Here is an 18,238-nt window from a genome sequence, read left to right as displayed (position 1 = left end):
TCAACTCGATTCCTATCTCGAACAAATAAAATAACAATAATAATATATTTCACTCTGAAAATGTCTCAAACATAATAATGTCCATATGTGTATTTATCAACATATTACATACAGTAGGATGGAATAACAAACTATGAATAACTACGAAAAAAGGTTAAATTAAAATTGTTTTTGTTTATTATATCCGAGTTACGGCCCGATTACAATTTACCACTTTAAGATGTATCTATTTATATTATATTATGACAGTTACTAACAAATTCAAATGTATAGAAAAAATCAAACAAGTTTTTAAAAAATTATGATACATTAAAAAAAAAAAATCTAAAACAAAAACAGCAAAAAAAATGTTTATTACTGCAATTATGTTACAGGTAGCCTGTGTAATAATGAAAAGAAAAAAGAAGTTTCATAATATGTAATATTAATTTTTGTATTTTATATTCTGAATTCGTGTGTACGCTAAAAACCTGAGCCGCAATTCAGAAAAATTATTCCCATGGGACACAACTGGAAGCCACCCAAAATGTTAAGAGCATTAATTTTGTAAGCAAATTTATAATAAATTAATGAGACTCGCTCGATGTGGGCGAAAGATTTGAGAAATTATTGCGTAGTTATTTACGGTGTTGCGGGAAACTACGTTACCTAGCACCCTATAATAAAATTATGTCTATGTTGTTTAATGTTGGTTTTAATGTTTGCGTGGGCCCAATCAACTGTATAGGTTACCTACATCGACTCATTTCAATTGAATCAATTTATTTGGGGTGGAATTTAGCTGCAGTTCTCTCGTCTCATTTGTACGACCGTGTACATTCCTATATAAATTATACAAGCTATCGTACATATTAATATTATATTATAATATCCTGCGTTGAAATATTATCCAACCGGTATCCGCGGCGAGCTTATCGAGAACAGAAACTACCTATTATCGGCAGACTATTACACAGCCGAACGGAAATCGTTACAATGGTCGTCGATTTAACTGCAATGTCGTCATAGTAGGGACAGATTTTGGAAAACCGGACGAAAGGCTGCGTCAAAGGTAATCGTCGGAGATAATGATTTTACGACCGCGTAACCGTGGAGCTGGTATTTGAGACCAACAGCTATATAGCTAGATGGGATTGAAATGCCATTAAATAAATTGTGTACACAAACACAGAGAGAGTCAGTGTAGAATACCGCCAGCACAAATAATATATAATATATCACACGTCGTATACCTCTGTATAAACTGAAATTATTATCGTTTTTATATTGCTCAATGAAATGGTATTTACTATTTTCATAAGCGACATCAAAAGATATTGTGTCAAAAAACTGGAAAACTACATTGAACAGTTTCATTTTATCGAATGAAATGATTATTTTACAGGATCCCGTCGTACAATTATGTATAAGAACGCAAATAGTGGTCGGCCAGTAGAATGTAGCTAAAACCATGATTCGCCTCATTTAATATGAAAATTAAATTTAAAAAAATTAATATAAATATTTCAAAATATACATAAATGTTGTTTTTTTCATGTTTTATACTTACTCTACAGTTAAGCGGGCATTAACAATGGTTTAATTTAAAGCTTCTGAAATCGTTAAACTATATTATATATTGTTAACTATAGGTTTATATTAAAAAATTTACAAAAGTCCAAGTTAACTTTTTATTCGTTTTAATTCATCCCATCTTGTAGGTGAGCGGTAGAAGGTATTTTATTTTGATAAATTAAAAAAAACCTTTCAAGTTTAATATAATACCATCTTTTTTTAAATGTGAACTCGTAAAATGCTCGTAAGAAATCTTCCATATTATACAGTGCCAAAAATTGTGTTCAAAGAGAAAAATATTATATAATGGACGTGACCATTAAAACTATTTAGTAAAATATTTAGCTTCATATTCATTAGCGCGGATCTCAAACAATTAAAATAATATTAAATTTGGTTTTGTCGTCCTTTTTTTAAAATATATCTAAAGCGAGTAAAATATTTTATAATTTAATTATAATGTTTAAAATTCGTTAATTGTATAATACCCTAAAGGTACGCTTTTCCCGAAGCGTTAGACAGAGGAAGAGACACCGATCATGTTCCAACGTGGTGTTGACGTTAGGCTAGTCTATACGCTCCACGGGGAAAACGTACTTTAAAGGTTGTCATTTTATTAACTTGATATTTAAAATATAAGATATGCGTCATTAATATGAGTAAATAATTTTATGGTATTGAGTGAGCTAATACTTTTTTAGATGTTTGTATACGGCCGAGAAACTACTTTGAATCTATCGTAGTACCTTATTGTAGGTAGTAGAACAACTTTTAGAATATTTATCGAATCAAACCGTTCAATATTTAAGTAAAGATACGATTTTAATTTAAACAATATTTAATAATCATTTCTAGCTTTAATTCAAACATTTAAAAAAATGTGTCAAATCAGATTTCGTTATAACAGAATTTATTTATAGAATTATAGTACAGTCATAACAAAATGCATATGTTGTATAATGATTAATGTGACTATTTAAATATATAATTAATTCATAATACGATTTAATATTATTATTATGATATTTAAGATGAATTGTTTAAAAAACTAAAACTCGAAATAAAGGTACAACTTCTAATTGACAACGATGGAGAGTTCAAAACACATTAATTTTACTTATAACTTTAAAAGAGTTACGTTTTTTAGTGGAACAGATAAACATTTTTATAAAATCAATAGCTTGCTCTAATTATACTGAAACGTAGGCGTAACTACAAACGTTGACACATGCTTCATAAAGATAATATCTACAAATATCAATATCATCATGACAGTTTCTACGAAATTTTAGCTCGTAATAACACTATAACGATTAATATTTATTGTATATTATTATAATTTAGTTGAACTGATTTTTAATACTAATAGTTCCATTTAACATTAGATTAGCACCCATCTTTAAGTCAAAAAGTCTGCGCGGAATTTAAAAATTACGTTTTACTATACTTTACTTAGTAATGTGTACTTATAGTTAAAATAAATAACTTAGTACGCATGTGGTACGTGCGAAGAAAGGCGCTGAAAATAAATTAGCTTTTGAACCAAAGATTTGGGCCAAAAATAAATGGTAAAAGTGAAAATGGCACAAAAAGACCAAGAGAGCAACTCAGACAACTGTCCAGCCGACGTAGAAGCGGAGAAGATTTATCACTGTTAAGAGTAGAGAATGGAGAGGACAAATAGCATATGTTATGGAAAGATGGAGGCGTTTGGTTGTTGGAGTAAGAGACATAAATGGCTTATAGAGACACAAGGATGAGAATAAAAATATATTTATGTGACAATTTGAAAACCTCTGTATTATAATTTATTTATTTATTCAATTCTTAATACTCAATGGCCAGGGAATAAAGTACGGTTTATAGTTAGGATTTATGTTGAAATTTCTAATTCCTCAATCACCGAGAATAGTTCCATTTGGATTACCGGAAATGTTTGTCTGTATAAAAAATTCGATACGGTAACCAATAGGTAATAATCAGCTGTAAGGTTTTTGCAGTTATCAAAAGTTTTGACTTCAAATTGAACACTTTTTTGTCATTTGTGCTGCGTCATACAAGTATGATAATTATTATACAATGGTGATATAACACTAATCAAAAATCTCTAAGAACGAATACTTCAAGAGATTTTATTTTGAATAAGCCATTTACAAAAATGAAGAAAAGGAATCGACTCGAAAATGTTTTACCATATCCTTTTATACATATATTATACATATTGTTATATTTATATACTTATACACGCGCACACACACATTTGTATAGGTAGCTGACGCTGCAGATGTACCGACAAAAATAATTGCACGAAATAGGTTGTCAATTCTTATACACATTCGCACACATACATAATATATATATATATATATTTCTATATCAATTTATAGTCTTGACAAAGACGGAGGAGATACGCGATTTTCTTTTGTACGACAGCTCAACTCGCGCACATGAATTTTCTCATCGTTCGCTTTTCATTTTCTTCTCGACTCGTTAAAATAATAATAATAATAATAAAAAAAATGAAAAATAAAATATAAGAAAAAAATTCGTTTGAACTTCAGTTCATCACGTCCGCGTATACTTTGTAAATGGATAAAGTATAATATATATTTATAGGTATGGCCGTGGTTAAGGCGTACTTATAACACAGGAACCTGCATAATGTTATATTACTTTATACTTATTGTAAGCACCTCCGCCGCCGCCGTGCAACAGTCGGCCGCACGAACAACCGTTTAATTATTACGCGCCGAGGATTACTGCCGTGTACACACCCTCGGTTAACCATACAGTTGACGCATCGCGTTATACAGTATACCCGGTTTTAGGTATAGACTATAACGTCGACCAAGCGGGCGAGTATTATATAGGCTGTGTGCAGATGTGCAGTGTGCACGGTTTAGCGGCATCGCCCATCACTCGCTACACCTACTGCTATTGTATTGTATTATAATATATTATGTGGATATCGTAATTTTATTCGTACACGATTCGCGCACAAAACGTTTTATTCGATGAACGAGTCCCTCGGGGGGAAAAAAAATGAATATTTATCACGTCCGACGCAATTTTTAGCAACTGCAAATTTCGCCACTGATTTATTAGACGTTAACGCCGCTGTGTTTATTTTCCACTTCTATTATTGTTGTTGTTGTTGTTGTTGTTATTATTATCAAGGGATGGTTTTGAGTTTTAACGATGGAATTTAATTTTTATATACTCCTATTGTATAATATATATACATTTGTTGTATTAAAACGTTATAAAAATATATAATTGGATAGTTTTACGGTATGGGGCGTATCATGATTTTTTTTTTTTTTTTTGACACATGAACTAAATTGTAATTTAAACTGAACTACATGAAAGATAATTGACCATTTATGCAATACTTTGGTTTTTGATAATGCGTAAATGAATATTTTTTTCCACTTCCACGCTACGCTGACACGAATAACGTTGATGTCAGATTAAATCTATATATTTATCGACTGAAAAATGAGTATACAAAATGACGTTTAAAAAATGAATGAAGTTTCAGGGAATTTCAAAATGAATGGTTTCATTTCTATAGAAAATACAATTTGATTAAATATTTTTTTCCGTTAAGATAGGTATCCTTTAAATATAATGTCTCATTATTTAAGTTCATCACACTATGTTAAAAATTGTTAATATGATATTCATTTCAACCATTGCACAATATGCATGCATGTTTTAAATTGTAAACCGACTTATCAGTTATCACTGTTCATAAATTGTTTATACTTGATTATTTATCATTAAATTCAAATTTAATATGATATACAAAACTTACTATCAGTATTTGTTCAATATCAGTTTAAAACAACACGATTTTCTAAATCAATGATACTCTCTTTTATGAGTATAATAGCCCTTCCGGTAACATCATACTTAAAATTGAAAAATAATTAAATAATTTTCCTACTTATATTTTATATTTTTGTTGAATGATAAACTCGTTTCATATCCATTCTGTCGCAACTCAGTTAAATTAAATATTAAAATATTTCCCAAACCTTTTGATTTGTTTTGAAATAATTGAATACATTAAATTAATGTTGATTATAAATTGATTCTCTAATTGAAATCACATATTATTATGTATGAATCGTATGAAAATACAAGGAAAACGTGAAAATAGTTTTACGATTTGTATATTCACATTATTATTGTTAGGGGTAAAATAATAATGAAGAGGTAACGACTTCTGTATTTTTAACCTAAATACTTTCAACCAGACGTTTCTTTATTTTCTTAAACATTTTATTCAGTATTTTTATTTATACGATATCAATACTGCAATTATGATATACCTCACCTAAATATTCTTCTTCAAAAAAATACATTTATCATAATAATATGCCAAGCGTTTCAAAACATTTTGTGTTCGAAATGACATTTTTTTAATTAATAACAAATAACGATTAAATAGATTAAAGCGTTCACCGAATACAATAGGTATTCGTTTTGAAATATTATGTTACTTAAAAGTTTATTGTATCATCTTAAACTACATTCATAACAGTTGGCTTAATGCACGTCTTACTATACTGATTAATATACGTCCGCCTTGTATATCGGGTGTTATTCCCTCAACAATAAAATATGAAACTTACAAGTCCTTCGTTTGTAACCTACATTGATCATAATTTAAATTTATTAGGAAACAGGACAATATAATATTAGTTTCTACAATCTTTATCATTATTATTATTATTATTTTTTTTTTTTTTTACTCGATCCTTCGTCAATGTGTACCTATTTCATATTACAATGTCAATGTGTATTATAATTTAGACAAAAAATTCTTCTTTAACGATCGATTTTGTTCATCACTTAATTATGATCGTCGATGCTTTAAATTTCTAATTAATTAATTAAATTAGGTTAGTATCATTCTGTCGTAATCACTAATCACTGCATGACCGTGTATAAGGCCTATGATTGATTAATTGAAATTTGACAATATATATTGAATATTCTTTCCCTTCCATTAGCATCACTGTTTAATAATAATAAAATAAATCAATAATGAATCAGGAATCTGGCTATCTTTCAATTATTAAAAAAAGTTAGTTTATTGTTATCTAATATCCTAGTTATTTAAAGAAAAAAAATGATAAAACACAGTATATAGATTATGGGTATATTTTTATCAAACACTACAGTGACCTTTTTGTTGTTACTATTAAATACTACATGAAATTTATAATTTGTTTATAAATCATATAATATATCGTACACAAATCATTTAAAATACTTTTTTAACAACTATTGTTTGTTTAGTTTTTAGTTTGTAGAAGTATTATTTCGTGAGCATTAGATGATTTTTTTTACGTAAAAAAGCGTAAATCTTTTGAGTTTCGTTAATCTATTTTATTTATTTTTATTTTGACGTTTACAAGCGATAAACTATACAAATTATTTATTCAGTTTTCGGTTTAACGTTTTTCTTCCCAGAGGATTTCAATTTTCCCTTCTTTTATTTTTAATTTTTATTAATGATTTACATTTTTTAAATTCTCATCAGCTCTTATTATTTACAAATGACCTTAAAGTATTTAAAGTAATTTCCTCTGAGAATGATTTTTATTAATGCAGGAATTTACATTAACCATTTAAAAAATGTAATTTTAGGTATAATTTATTAGTTATTTACTAGAATTTTCCTCTTTTGGTGTTTATTTTTTTGGTTAGTTGTATATACATTTTACATAATAATATTTTATTGAATTTAACTAATGAAAATCTTTAGAATTTACTTACTATCAATATAAATATGTGAAATGTTTTTTACTATTACATTCTTAAATAATTAATTAGCTACTTGATTTAAAGTTGTTCTATCACAAATTGTATTTATTGTGTTTTGAAAATTTTTTATTACACAAAAATTAAGAATGATTATTCATACTTGAATAGATTTTAATATTATTAAGTTTATTCGTTGTCCCATAAATACAATCTTTACAATCTCTCATTTTTTAACTGATTTTTAAAAACTATTTCATTAATTTATCGAACACATTTATTATTAATTTACATTAATATTGAATTTCATTAAACCATAAATAATCATTAAACATTCAACACAAATTAATGGTCTCTTAAAAATTATTAAGGAACTCATTGTTAAGTTCTAGAGAATCATTAAATTAATAATGTTTTCATGCAATTTGATATAAGTAATAAGTAAATCAACTATTTATAATCCATAGAATTTTAAATATTTAAATTGTTAAATTTTCAATACAACTATTGTATAATTAATATGGATAATTCATAATTTTATAATCTATATGAATGTTTAATAGGATTTAATAATTTAATTTAAATAGGTATGGACAAATTAAAGTTAGCAAAAAATATAGATGGTAGTTAACATTAAAGAAACATTGCCTTAAATTGTTTTTTTTTTTTTATCGATTCCCTTCTTTCATTATTTTTGGTGGTTTCTGTTAAACGAAACTGAAAAGACAATTGTCTTTAATGAGTTGTCCGGGTCACAAGACAGATTAGACCAATTCGTTTATCTGTAGATAGCTTACAAATGGGAGGGCAGTAGATAATAAATTTTGTAGGCTGAATTCTTTTCGTTATCGCGATCTTTAATGGGTTTAATGCTGCACGATATTACATCTGTTATTCATCCATCAATTGTATATCTTAGTTAACTCAATCGATTAAAGTCAGTTTAAAGTTTATCCTTTTGAATTGTTCTATGCAATTCAAAATCGTGTTATCGTTTGTTTATCTTATTATCCCTTATAAATGGTAAAAAATTCGTTTTGCTAGTTTCATATTTTAACGTACTTATATATTATCATTTGTCAATAACGACAATAACTATTTAGAAATATGTACAGTCTACCACTATTAAATAGATCTACGAATATAATAAACACAATATTACAATATTATAATAAAATATGTTTATAATAGATACAAGTACGTTGTTTAGTAACATTCTATGTAATTATTTATAAATATTTGCTTATCAAGTATCATATGCATATTATTATATGTTATAGAGACGACACTGTTTGTTGTATAATATTAGTAAAATTGTAATTGAATTTGAAATTGTTTTATACCAAAATAACACATTGAGTATTGAACATTTTAAATCAATAAAAAGAATGCGCACAACTTTTGAGTACTTTCAACGTGTTTTCTATGTAAAATAAAACAACAACATATTATTTTAAAAACAATAGTGCTTTTGCTCTAATCTAGTATAGTATAATATACTACTGTAAATGTTCTTATTTCAAAATAAAATAGATACTTTTCATAACAAAAAAAAAAAAAATTGTAATAATAACAAATATTGTCATTATTTTCCGAATAAAAATAACTAAAAAATCTAAATTTATGTTCGGAAACTGTTTAATAAATAAATAAATAATTATGTTTATAAACATTTTATAATTAATGTTGTTATGAATTTTACAGTATGTTCTGTTAGGCGCCATATATATATTACGTCTTAAAGACGCATGGCTTATGTATAGCTGCTTCGAACATAAAATTATTTTATAATTAATTGTTTTAATTTTGAATATTCTCCGTTAACATTTTTATTGTTAATCGTATTACAGTTAACTTGTGTCGTTATGGAGTATTTGATGCATAAATTATAACTTAAAATGGTATAACTTTTGACTGTATTATCTTAAGCTAATCAACTAAATATATTTTTAATTTCTCAGAAACTCTAACTACACAGTCTGTTTCTCGATAATGAAATATATGATATTTTTAATACCAAAAAGTATCCAACCTTCTAAAACTCAAGTTTACCAATTTGTATTATTATTATTTAGGTATATATTTATTCATTAAAATGAATTAAGTCAACCTCAACAAATTAATGAAGGTCATGATTTTGCATTTTCATTATAAGATTTTTGTTAATTAGTATAGTGTTGTTCATTATATTAATAACCATTATAATAGGTACATCAGGAGTGAATAAGGTAATCGAAAATCATTGAAATACAAATTATGATTTTTGTTATGATTAACAAGGCTACAATTATGCATAACTATGTGAACATAATATATTAACAGAACATTTTAAATTATCTTTATTATGGTATCGAATACAAATATTAAATACTTTAGTCGATTTATTTACTTAATATTATCCAGTACTAAGATATCAAATACAAGTCATATTTTATTATTTTTTTTTTTCAAAAATTTACCATTACAATAATATTATAAACCTTGAAAATTTAGAAATAAAAAGGATTCTTTCAACATTAATTGCTTAGTCACGAACTAAGAAATGTTTTCTACAGTAATCTTTAAACAAATATTAATGACATGTTATGCGTTATGTATTATCGTATTATAAAAACTCTCATTAAGAAATGAACATTATAAAACAGGTTTTAAAATAAATACCTACACATTATATTATACAAGTGTATGGCGTATAGTTTAATATTATGCGTTGTACCCACTGTGTGACATTTTTTAATACGGAGACAATTTGCGAATGTAGAAGTATTAGAAGTATTAAAGTGTATCAAGATTTTGTGTTTTTAAAACTATTTTTCACTGTTACAATCCCATTTAAAATTTTAAACCTCTTGCTAATGGATGTTTGTATAAGTATTTTCCTACGCGTGACAATGGATCGTTTCAGCATTCGCATACTATATATATCGTCGTCTTTAGTTTTATGTCGTGTCGTTTAGAGACGAATATCTGTGGTCGTTCCGTGTGTCAAGGGATAGCAAGTGTTGGCTTAGACGCCTGAATCTGATTGATAGTAGATTTCAAGAGGATTTATTGATTCAAGTTAACAATTTGCAAGTGTTTGATAAAAATATATGTATTTATTTGATTCAATCATCACTCGTTACTTTACATAAAGATTTTATTCGTAGATAAAATATCGTAAGAAATCTTTAAGAATGAAATTGTATTTTTCATTTATGTTAAATCTTATTTACATCCACATTCCGCATAGACAAAATTGAATAATCCAAAACATAAAATGTATAATATTATCTAGTTGAATTTATCAATGTATTCCAAAACCTAATAATGCATGTTCATGAAGTTCTCCCCCTCGTGGCTCGTATTGTCCAATTATCTCCAAACATTTTAATACTTTAAAATGTAAGTTGCAAATATTTTCAAACAAGTTTTTAAAAAAAAAATTATGTTGATTAGCAGAAAATCTGATAACACGTTAGCTGAAACTAACCGTAAAGTAAATATACAAATTCTAAAAACTAGTTTAGAAATATTTACAAAATATTGGTGTACAACTAAAGATAATTGAATAATAATATGACCCCACAAAATTCCACGGACATGCATAAATACTCATATATCCTATTTTAATTCCACAAGGCTACATAGATTTAATATTTTTTTTTAGACGTTTCTTCAAAACAGACATCCATTGTATAGAACTAATTTATATACTTAAGCCAAATTGTTAATTTACGTTAAATATTTTAAAAGTAGTAATTATGAAAGTCTTTATATTTAGACAGGTAAGAGGTATAAGCGTCATGTAGTTGACGGATTGGTTTTACTCTTTATACAGTACAAAAACATACTGCATCTTAACACGTTCGGATACGAACCTATATAAGTGCTCTGATCGTGAATATGTCATATTCGTATAATATTATAATAACACCATAATTAGATATGAGTTCGGTTAAGAGATATAATATACAAATATTGTTATTAGATCCATCGCGTGTATATAAACTATGATTTTTAAACACATGTGCGAACCTATAATTATACTAAATATTATTGAATAGCACGTGTAGGTACATATTATGTCCTATGTGGTTTATATTCAAATTGTGTGCGTGGAGCAAACGGTTGCAATTACAGACAATAAATTTATCACTGATTACAGAAGATGAATGCATAGTGTTGCAGTAAAACTACGTTTAGTTCGTAATATCATATATACTCTATAATTCTATGTAATGCCTCACTTAGGCAAGATACATGATATATATATATATATATATATATTTATTTTAAATTATCTATTTAAATACTATATCAATGTATGTTTTAATAATGTCACAGGTTCCGATATATAATCGTTTTTTATAACTTATAAACATTGAAAATCCCCGATAGCTACACACATTTCGCATTGGTTATTAAATGTTTTATGGTACGCGTAAACACGACTGCTTCGGATTTCTTATACAAAAAAAGTCTTCGAACTGATGACCATTTTTATGGAAATTATTGTTTTATATCGTGATTGAAAAAAAAAAACGTCATTAATTGATAAATCGTGCGTTATATATATATAAAGGTAGTATATTTACCTTTCGGTCGGAATTAGCCAAGTCGAGCTTATTGCCCACCACGACGATCGGTACATCTGCCGTGTGCTTGGTCTCGATGATTTGGTCTCTGATGGCGGCTGCTTGTTGGAACGAATCAGGGTCGGTGACAGAGTAGACCAACACGAAAGCATCTGCCGACGAAATGGACAGGGCGCGCATGGCGGGAAACTCGTATGCGCCGGAAGTGTCCAGTATATCCAAGTCGATCTTCACGCCCTCCACCGTGAACTGGCCATGGTGCATTTCTTCCACAGTCCGCTTGTACTTGGACGAAAACTTCCGGTACAGGAACTGTGTGATCAGCGACGACTTGCCTACTCGCGCTGCACCCATCACTACGATCTTGTGTCGCGTTACGTCGGTGGGGTCGGACGACGACGATGGTGGTTGCAGCTGGTCGTGACCGCCCTCAACGCTACCGCTGTGTAAACGAAAAATATTTTATTTATTTTATTTTTGTTAGGTTTTTTTTTTTCACGTGTGATGAAAAAGATCGGACTATTTAGTGTGTGTCCTTAAAAAATCAAAATATGGTGCATTTTAGCACCAAAAAACATTTAAATATACAATGTTATACACCTAATAATAAAAATTATAATAATATAATAACCTTAAAATCCTTATTATAGGTATGGAAAAAAAATAACTAGGTGTGGCGTTTGCTGCAAAAACTAGACATACCTAAATCGTGATAAGTTTATTCGCTTTTTAAAATATATCATTATTATTCTCAATTTACATTAATAGTTAGGTACCTACAATATACATGTATAACAAGTTGGTAAACGTACGTAGATAGTGTTTTTTTAGTAAATTCATAACTATTCAAATGGTAAATACAGTGGTCAATGACGTATTTCAGCACGACTAGTGTTTGTAATATTTTGTACCAAAAATTCAATCTATATAATCTTATTATTCTTCCATGGTTATGTTAAGAACTTATTGATTTATCGTTTATGGAACACTACCATTCACGTTTATCATAGTTATATATTATGTGTCAGTTTGAACGAGGAACTGAAAAATTGAATCTGTCTTGTCTGTCAATTTCACATATAACATAACGAAAAGTAGTTTTTAACTCACAATAGTGCGAGTCCTTGGTTAACATTAAACTTCCTACGTATACCTATTATACGATAGATTATACAATTACATCGTTTTAAACTAAATACGGATTAATAGCTAAAATATTATTTATTATTTAAAAGTTTTTAGCATCACGATGGTCAAGTCCTAATCATTATACTGGCTATGTATTGTTTCCACCATCAGCCGTTTCCGCTCATTTAAAAAAGGTTTGATTCTTGTTTCCGCCAATCTACCTGCTATGATAAAATTATTATTATATTTATACTAGTTATACTTCATACTTTTCCAAAATAATATTTTATTAACTCTGAAATACATAATGAAATAAAAAAAAAGAAAATTTATTTTTCATTATAATCAGTCTTTATAAAATCTAATATCATTATACATATAGGTAACTTATGTATAACATTTTTGTATATAAATCGATAATACTGCAATTACAGTACAGAAAAGAACGTTTTGTATTCCATATAAAACTCTTAGCGATCACAACTTATTTTCTACATATACTATACAAGTTATATTGATCGCATAATATGATACACTTATGATAAAAGTATAAAACATGATCCTTTCATGTAGGCACTAAGCTGTAGTTATTCTATAAACATTGTAGTGTTTAATATTTACAAAGTACGGCATACATGTTTTTATGATGAATTCGTCAATTGATATACTACTAATTACTTTCATAATTGACACTATGGAATTATAGAAAGTAAAAATGGTAAAAAATTTTAGTTTTGGATAACTTTAACCATTATTTAACTACAAACCAATGGGGATAATACATAAAATATTGTTCCGCTAGTGTTTAGACTAATAAAAAAATTGAAATACGCTAAAAAAAAGTATTTTTTTTTAAATTTTTTTTATAGCGAATTTTACATGCAATAATATATGATATTAATATTGTATTACTATAATTATAATTAATTTACATACAAGAGATTATAATCACAGGACATGCTGTTCAACTTATAGGCAAATAATGTCTTCAATATATAAAAGGAAAGCAATTGCACATATAATTCGACGTCTAAAAAAATTATTTGGTTTGATGTATATTCACCTAATCTTAACGTTGATATAAACACACGGGATATTTCAGATCTTAGAAAATATATTTATCGAGTAAGATATAGAACTTTACCAACAAATCCAACTTTCATATATGAATAGGAGTAGAAGTACATGACGTTATTATTTTTATAAAACCCGTAACTTCTAAAAATGAGAACTTATAAACGATTAACCATACAAATTCTAATATAATGCATGATGGAAAGTTTATATCTAACTACTATCTACTAATAATTGTGAATCGATTCATTCGCACTTTAGTCAACAGTTCTATAAATCACATCTAACTATAAGAATATTTTTAAAATTTTTATTAAAAATGTCTAGATGAATAATTTAATTTAAATAAATAGCATTTATTTATAATTTCTATGCAATTAATGCATTATTAAAATACGCTAAGGCTAGAAAATTTATGTGATTTTAAAAATAAAAAATACATTGAGCTATTCATATAATATTAAGTTTGTTGCATTTAATTATTATTATGTATTTATCATATAACGTATAATACATATGTGACTTTTGGTACGACTTTTTTATTATTATTATATCTATAGAAACTAAGACAAAATATTATATGTATTTATGTATAAATTAATTTTGCTAAAGCTTTTTAATTATTAATTATTATTATTATTATTATTATGGTTAGCGATACAAAACATTGTCACATAAGCCATGCACAATTATTTAAAATTAAATCTCAAATATACTTTAAAAATAATCACATTTATAATAAATTTAATTATATTAATACAAGGCTAAATGCAGAAAAAAATGTTATAAAAATCAATATGAATGTTGTATTATGTATTTCTGAATATAACAAAATATTATTCTGGAAAAAAATAGAATGCGAGTATAATAATTTAACCATTACAGGTAGATTGGCCGAAACGAGAATCAAACCTTTTTTTTAAAAATGGCGAAGTAGGTGATGACGGAAACAGTCATTTCAAACTTTGCCGGAAACCGGTAATTCCTATTATACTTCAGTCCCTTACACCCTATTCAAATAAAGTGCTTAAATATGATGATTCTATAAACGAGCTTATTCACCCAAATGTTCGCCAAAAAGAAATAATATATTAATATACACAGTTAAATAATTTTAAAACTAATACAAATACCTTCAAATTATAAAAAGAGTAGCTAAATACAAAATATATAGGGAATAAATACGTATTAATGTTTATTGTACAGTATTAGCTACGTGTACACGTGTAAAATTTTCTTTCTTATTTTTCTTGCATGATTATATAACAATGTGTAAAATTAGAAGAAAAAAAATTATTTGGTATCAATATTTATCATCAGTGTATACTGTGTAGGGAGACGGTAACACAATAGTGATGCCAAAATTCTAAATAATCGTCGCTAGGTCAATATACCTATATGTAGAATACTTAAACAAAATGTACGAAAAATACTTAACAAATATCCTTAACTCTAAAATATGATTTCATATACAATGTAAAAATTTATGAGTATTCTTATAAGTTGATAATTCTTCCACATTTAAAAATATAAAAAGCTAAACAATGAGTACCATGACATTAATCAACTTAAAAATAAAATTTAAATTACTTGTCCAACTTGGGGGTGGTTAGACGTTAGAAGATTTATACTTCAGTTTCGCATCTTGAACGTTTCGACTGAAATGCAGGTAAACACAACAAAGGAAAAACAACAACAATAATAAAAAATCAAATTACGTTCGTCCCATTTCAAGGGAAAAAAGTTGGATATATATAATATAAATTTATAGTATTTTTTATATAATATATATTATTTGATGTAAATTTGTATTCTTAAATGTGCCTTGTTAAGAACTTTACAACACTTTACGTTTGTGTATAATAAAGTTACAGGTTTTGGTAAACTCGAGTTTCTTCTATTACGTTGTGTGTAATGGCGAATTATACACACAAACATAACTAACATATATATATGTGTGTGTGTGTGTGTGTGTGTGTGTGTGTGTGTGTGTGTGTTATATGTATGTATATTGTATATATAGAGAGAGAATGCAATACTCGTCAGTTCTCGAAAAACGTTATTTCATTTTACACGTTACAGTAAACCTAAAATATAGTGACAAAATTAATTTGTTTTCGCATTAACCTTACATACTTTGCACTTGTGTAGTTATGTTTCACATAATAATATATAATTCATTTGCATTACGTTTTCATCATTCAAATTATCAATTATTTACATAGGTATTTTACATACTTATTTAAATTTTTTTTTTTTGTTTTTATTTTATTTATTCCTAACTCGATGTATAATATACATTTAATTACGGTTTTTTTATAAGATACCGGTCATTACTTATTTAAAAAAAAAATGTATTACGTCGCTTATTATTTATACAATCTGCATTAGAGTAAATTCTATCACTCAATGATTATACGTGTTGTAGATTAAGCTATACAAATTCATTTTGTTAATTATTTTATCACGTAAATAGAAATAGTTTTCAATACGTATCAGCGTATATTCATAATACATTTTACCAACAAAGGCGTAATTAAATATAACTGTTCACTAATCATAATTCGTTCTTCGTGCAACTGTCATATTTTAGTAAGGATTATGTATAATATAATAAATATAGTATATACAGCAATAATGGTACTTCTAAACCTAACCTTCTAATGGTAATCTTTGCAATCCGACTATAATATTATGTACATGATACATCATACAAATTGGAAATTTAGTGATTCGTGAAGTGTGAGATGAAAAACATCTTTGAAAAAAATACCCGTTTATTAGCCCCGTTTATCGCGTCCACAATGCATAATTATTAATATACAGAAGGATATGGTATCCAGTGCCGATGCAAACAGTGCATTGCGCTAGAGCCCCGTCGCTTTGCAATGGTAAAGACATGATATTATGGACATCAGAGTATCATAAATGACATAATTAAAATTGCAAAGTGCCGCGTACATGTGACTATAGATAATATATTATTAGAAACATAAAAATTATATTATAGTTTTAGATTATTTAGAGATGACTATAAAAATGTATTTTAAATTATACATATACTTTATTGTATTGTAATAAATAATAAATTCGATTTTTTAATAAAAATAAGTAAGTTTACCTTGATTGTATTATTTTTAAGAGCTTCTAACATTTCGTTTTACACTCGAGCCCCCGGAGTTTAAGATCCGACACTGACAGAGTGACAGATAATAGTACCATGACCACAGTCGTAGGTAATGATATATTCATATTATACGAACATCTATATAACGGTGTACCACGTCATATCACGGTAAAAAAAATATAAAATTATATTAAAGTATACCGGTAGCGCATGCAGGGTTCGGGTTTTTTTTACAGCTATCGTGGTACCATGAGGATTATAGTTTTCACGTGGATATATGACCTGTGTTCCGATTTCATTACCATTTACCATGCTTATCGAAGTGCATGAATTCGATTTTGGTTTTTCCCAGTATAGACTTTGCAGTGGTAATGGGATCGGAACGTCATATAAGTCATGCGCGTACGATACAGCACTGAACACGCCGATGATCGTTAAAATGCCGATACTTTATTATGGCACTGTATTCCTGTATTCTGTGTTTGCAGGATAATAGTCCTTAAAAATGGTTTTACAAAAATATTAAAGAGATTTAATAATGGATCTACAATTTTTAAGTGTTAATAGATGAGTTATTAAAATTTTCAAGTCATCATAGCGCTCAAGTAGAAAAACACATCACAAGAATTTGAAAATAGGGTCTTAAAGTGTATTATTTAAAATTTCCAAAAATTAAATACAGAATTATTGAAATATTAAAGAAATAGGGGGGGTGAGTATATTATGCACTCGATAAATCGCTCTGTATTTAAGTGCAGAATCTGTAGAGTCGATGGATAAATATTGTCGGCTGCACTTGCACACAGGCTGTGCACGCACCCACAGGCCACAATACACAGGGTTTGTCCTTATGATATTTTGCAATCTTTAATATTTTATTTCATAACTGAAAATATCTACCGCACACGTGATCACATATTATATTATATTTTATACATTGAGTATATGAATAATATAATATCCAGTCACAATTACTTCCTCATTGTGATACGGTACACATTAA

At 27.5% G+C, this 18,238-nt stretch overlaps 1 protein-coding gene across 1 annotated transcript in view; it reads right to left on the bottom strand.

Moving 5' to 3' along the window:
* LOC113552522 (ras-related protein Rap-2b-like) overlaps positions 1-18,238 on the bottom strand; it is a 90,678-nt gene that overhangs the window by 47,368 nt on the left and 25,072 nt on the right. The window contains exon 3 of the mRNA XM_026955390.1: positions 11,907-12,348. Within this exon, the coding sequence (XP_026811191.1) occupies positions 11,907-12,348 (442 nt within the window). The remainder of the gene's footprint in view (positions 1-11,906; positions 12,349-18,238) is intronic.

The sequence above is a fragment of the Rhopalosiphum maidis genome, chromosome 1 (assembly GCF_003676215.2).
Source record: "Rhopalosiphum maidis isolate BTI-1 chromosome 1, ASM367621v3, whole genome shotgun sequence".
NCBI classification, from domain to species: domain Eukaryota; kingdom Metazoa; phylum Arthropoda; class Insecta; order Hemiptera; family Aphididae; genus Rhopalosiphum; species Rhopalosiphum maidis.
Note: the sequence above shows the minus strand (reverse complement) of the source record. Positions and strands in the feature narration are given on the sequence as shown.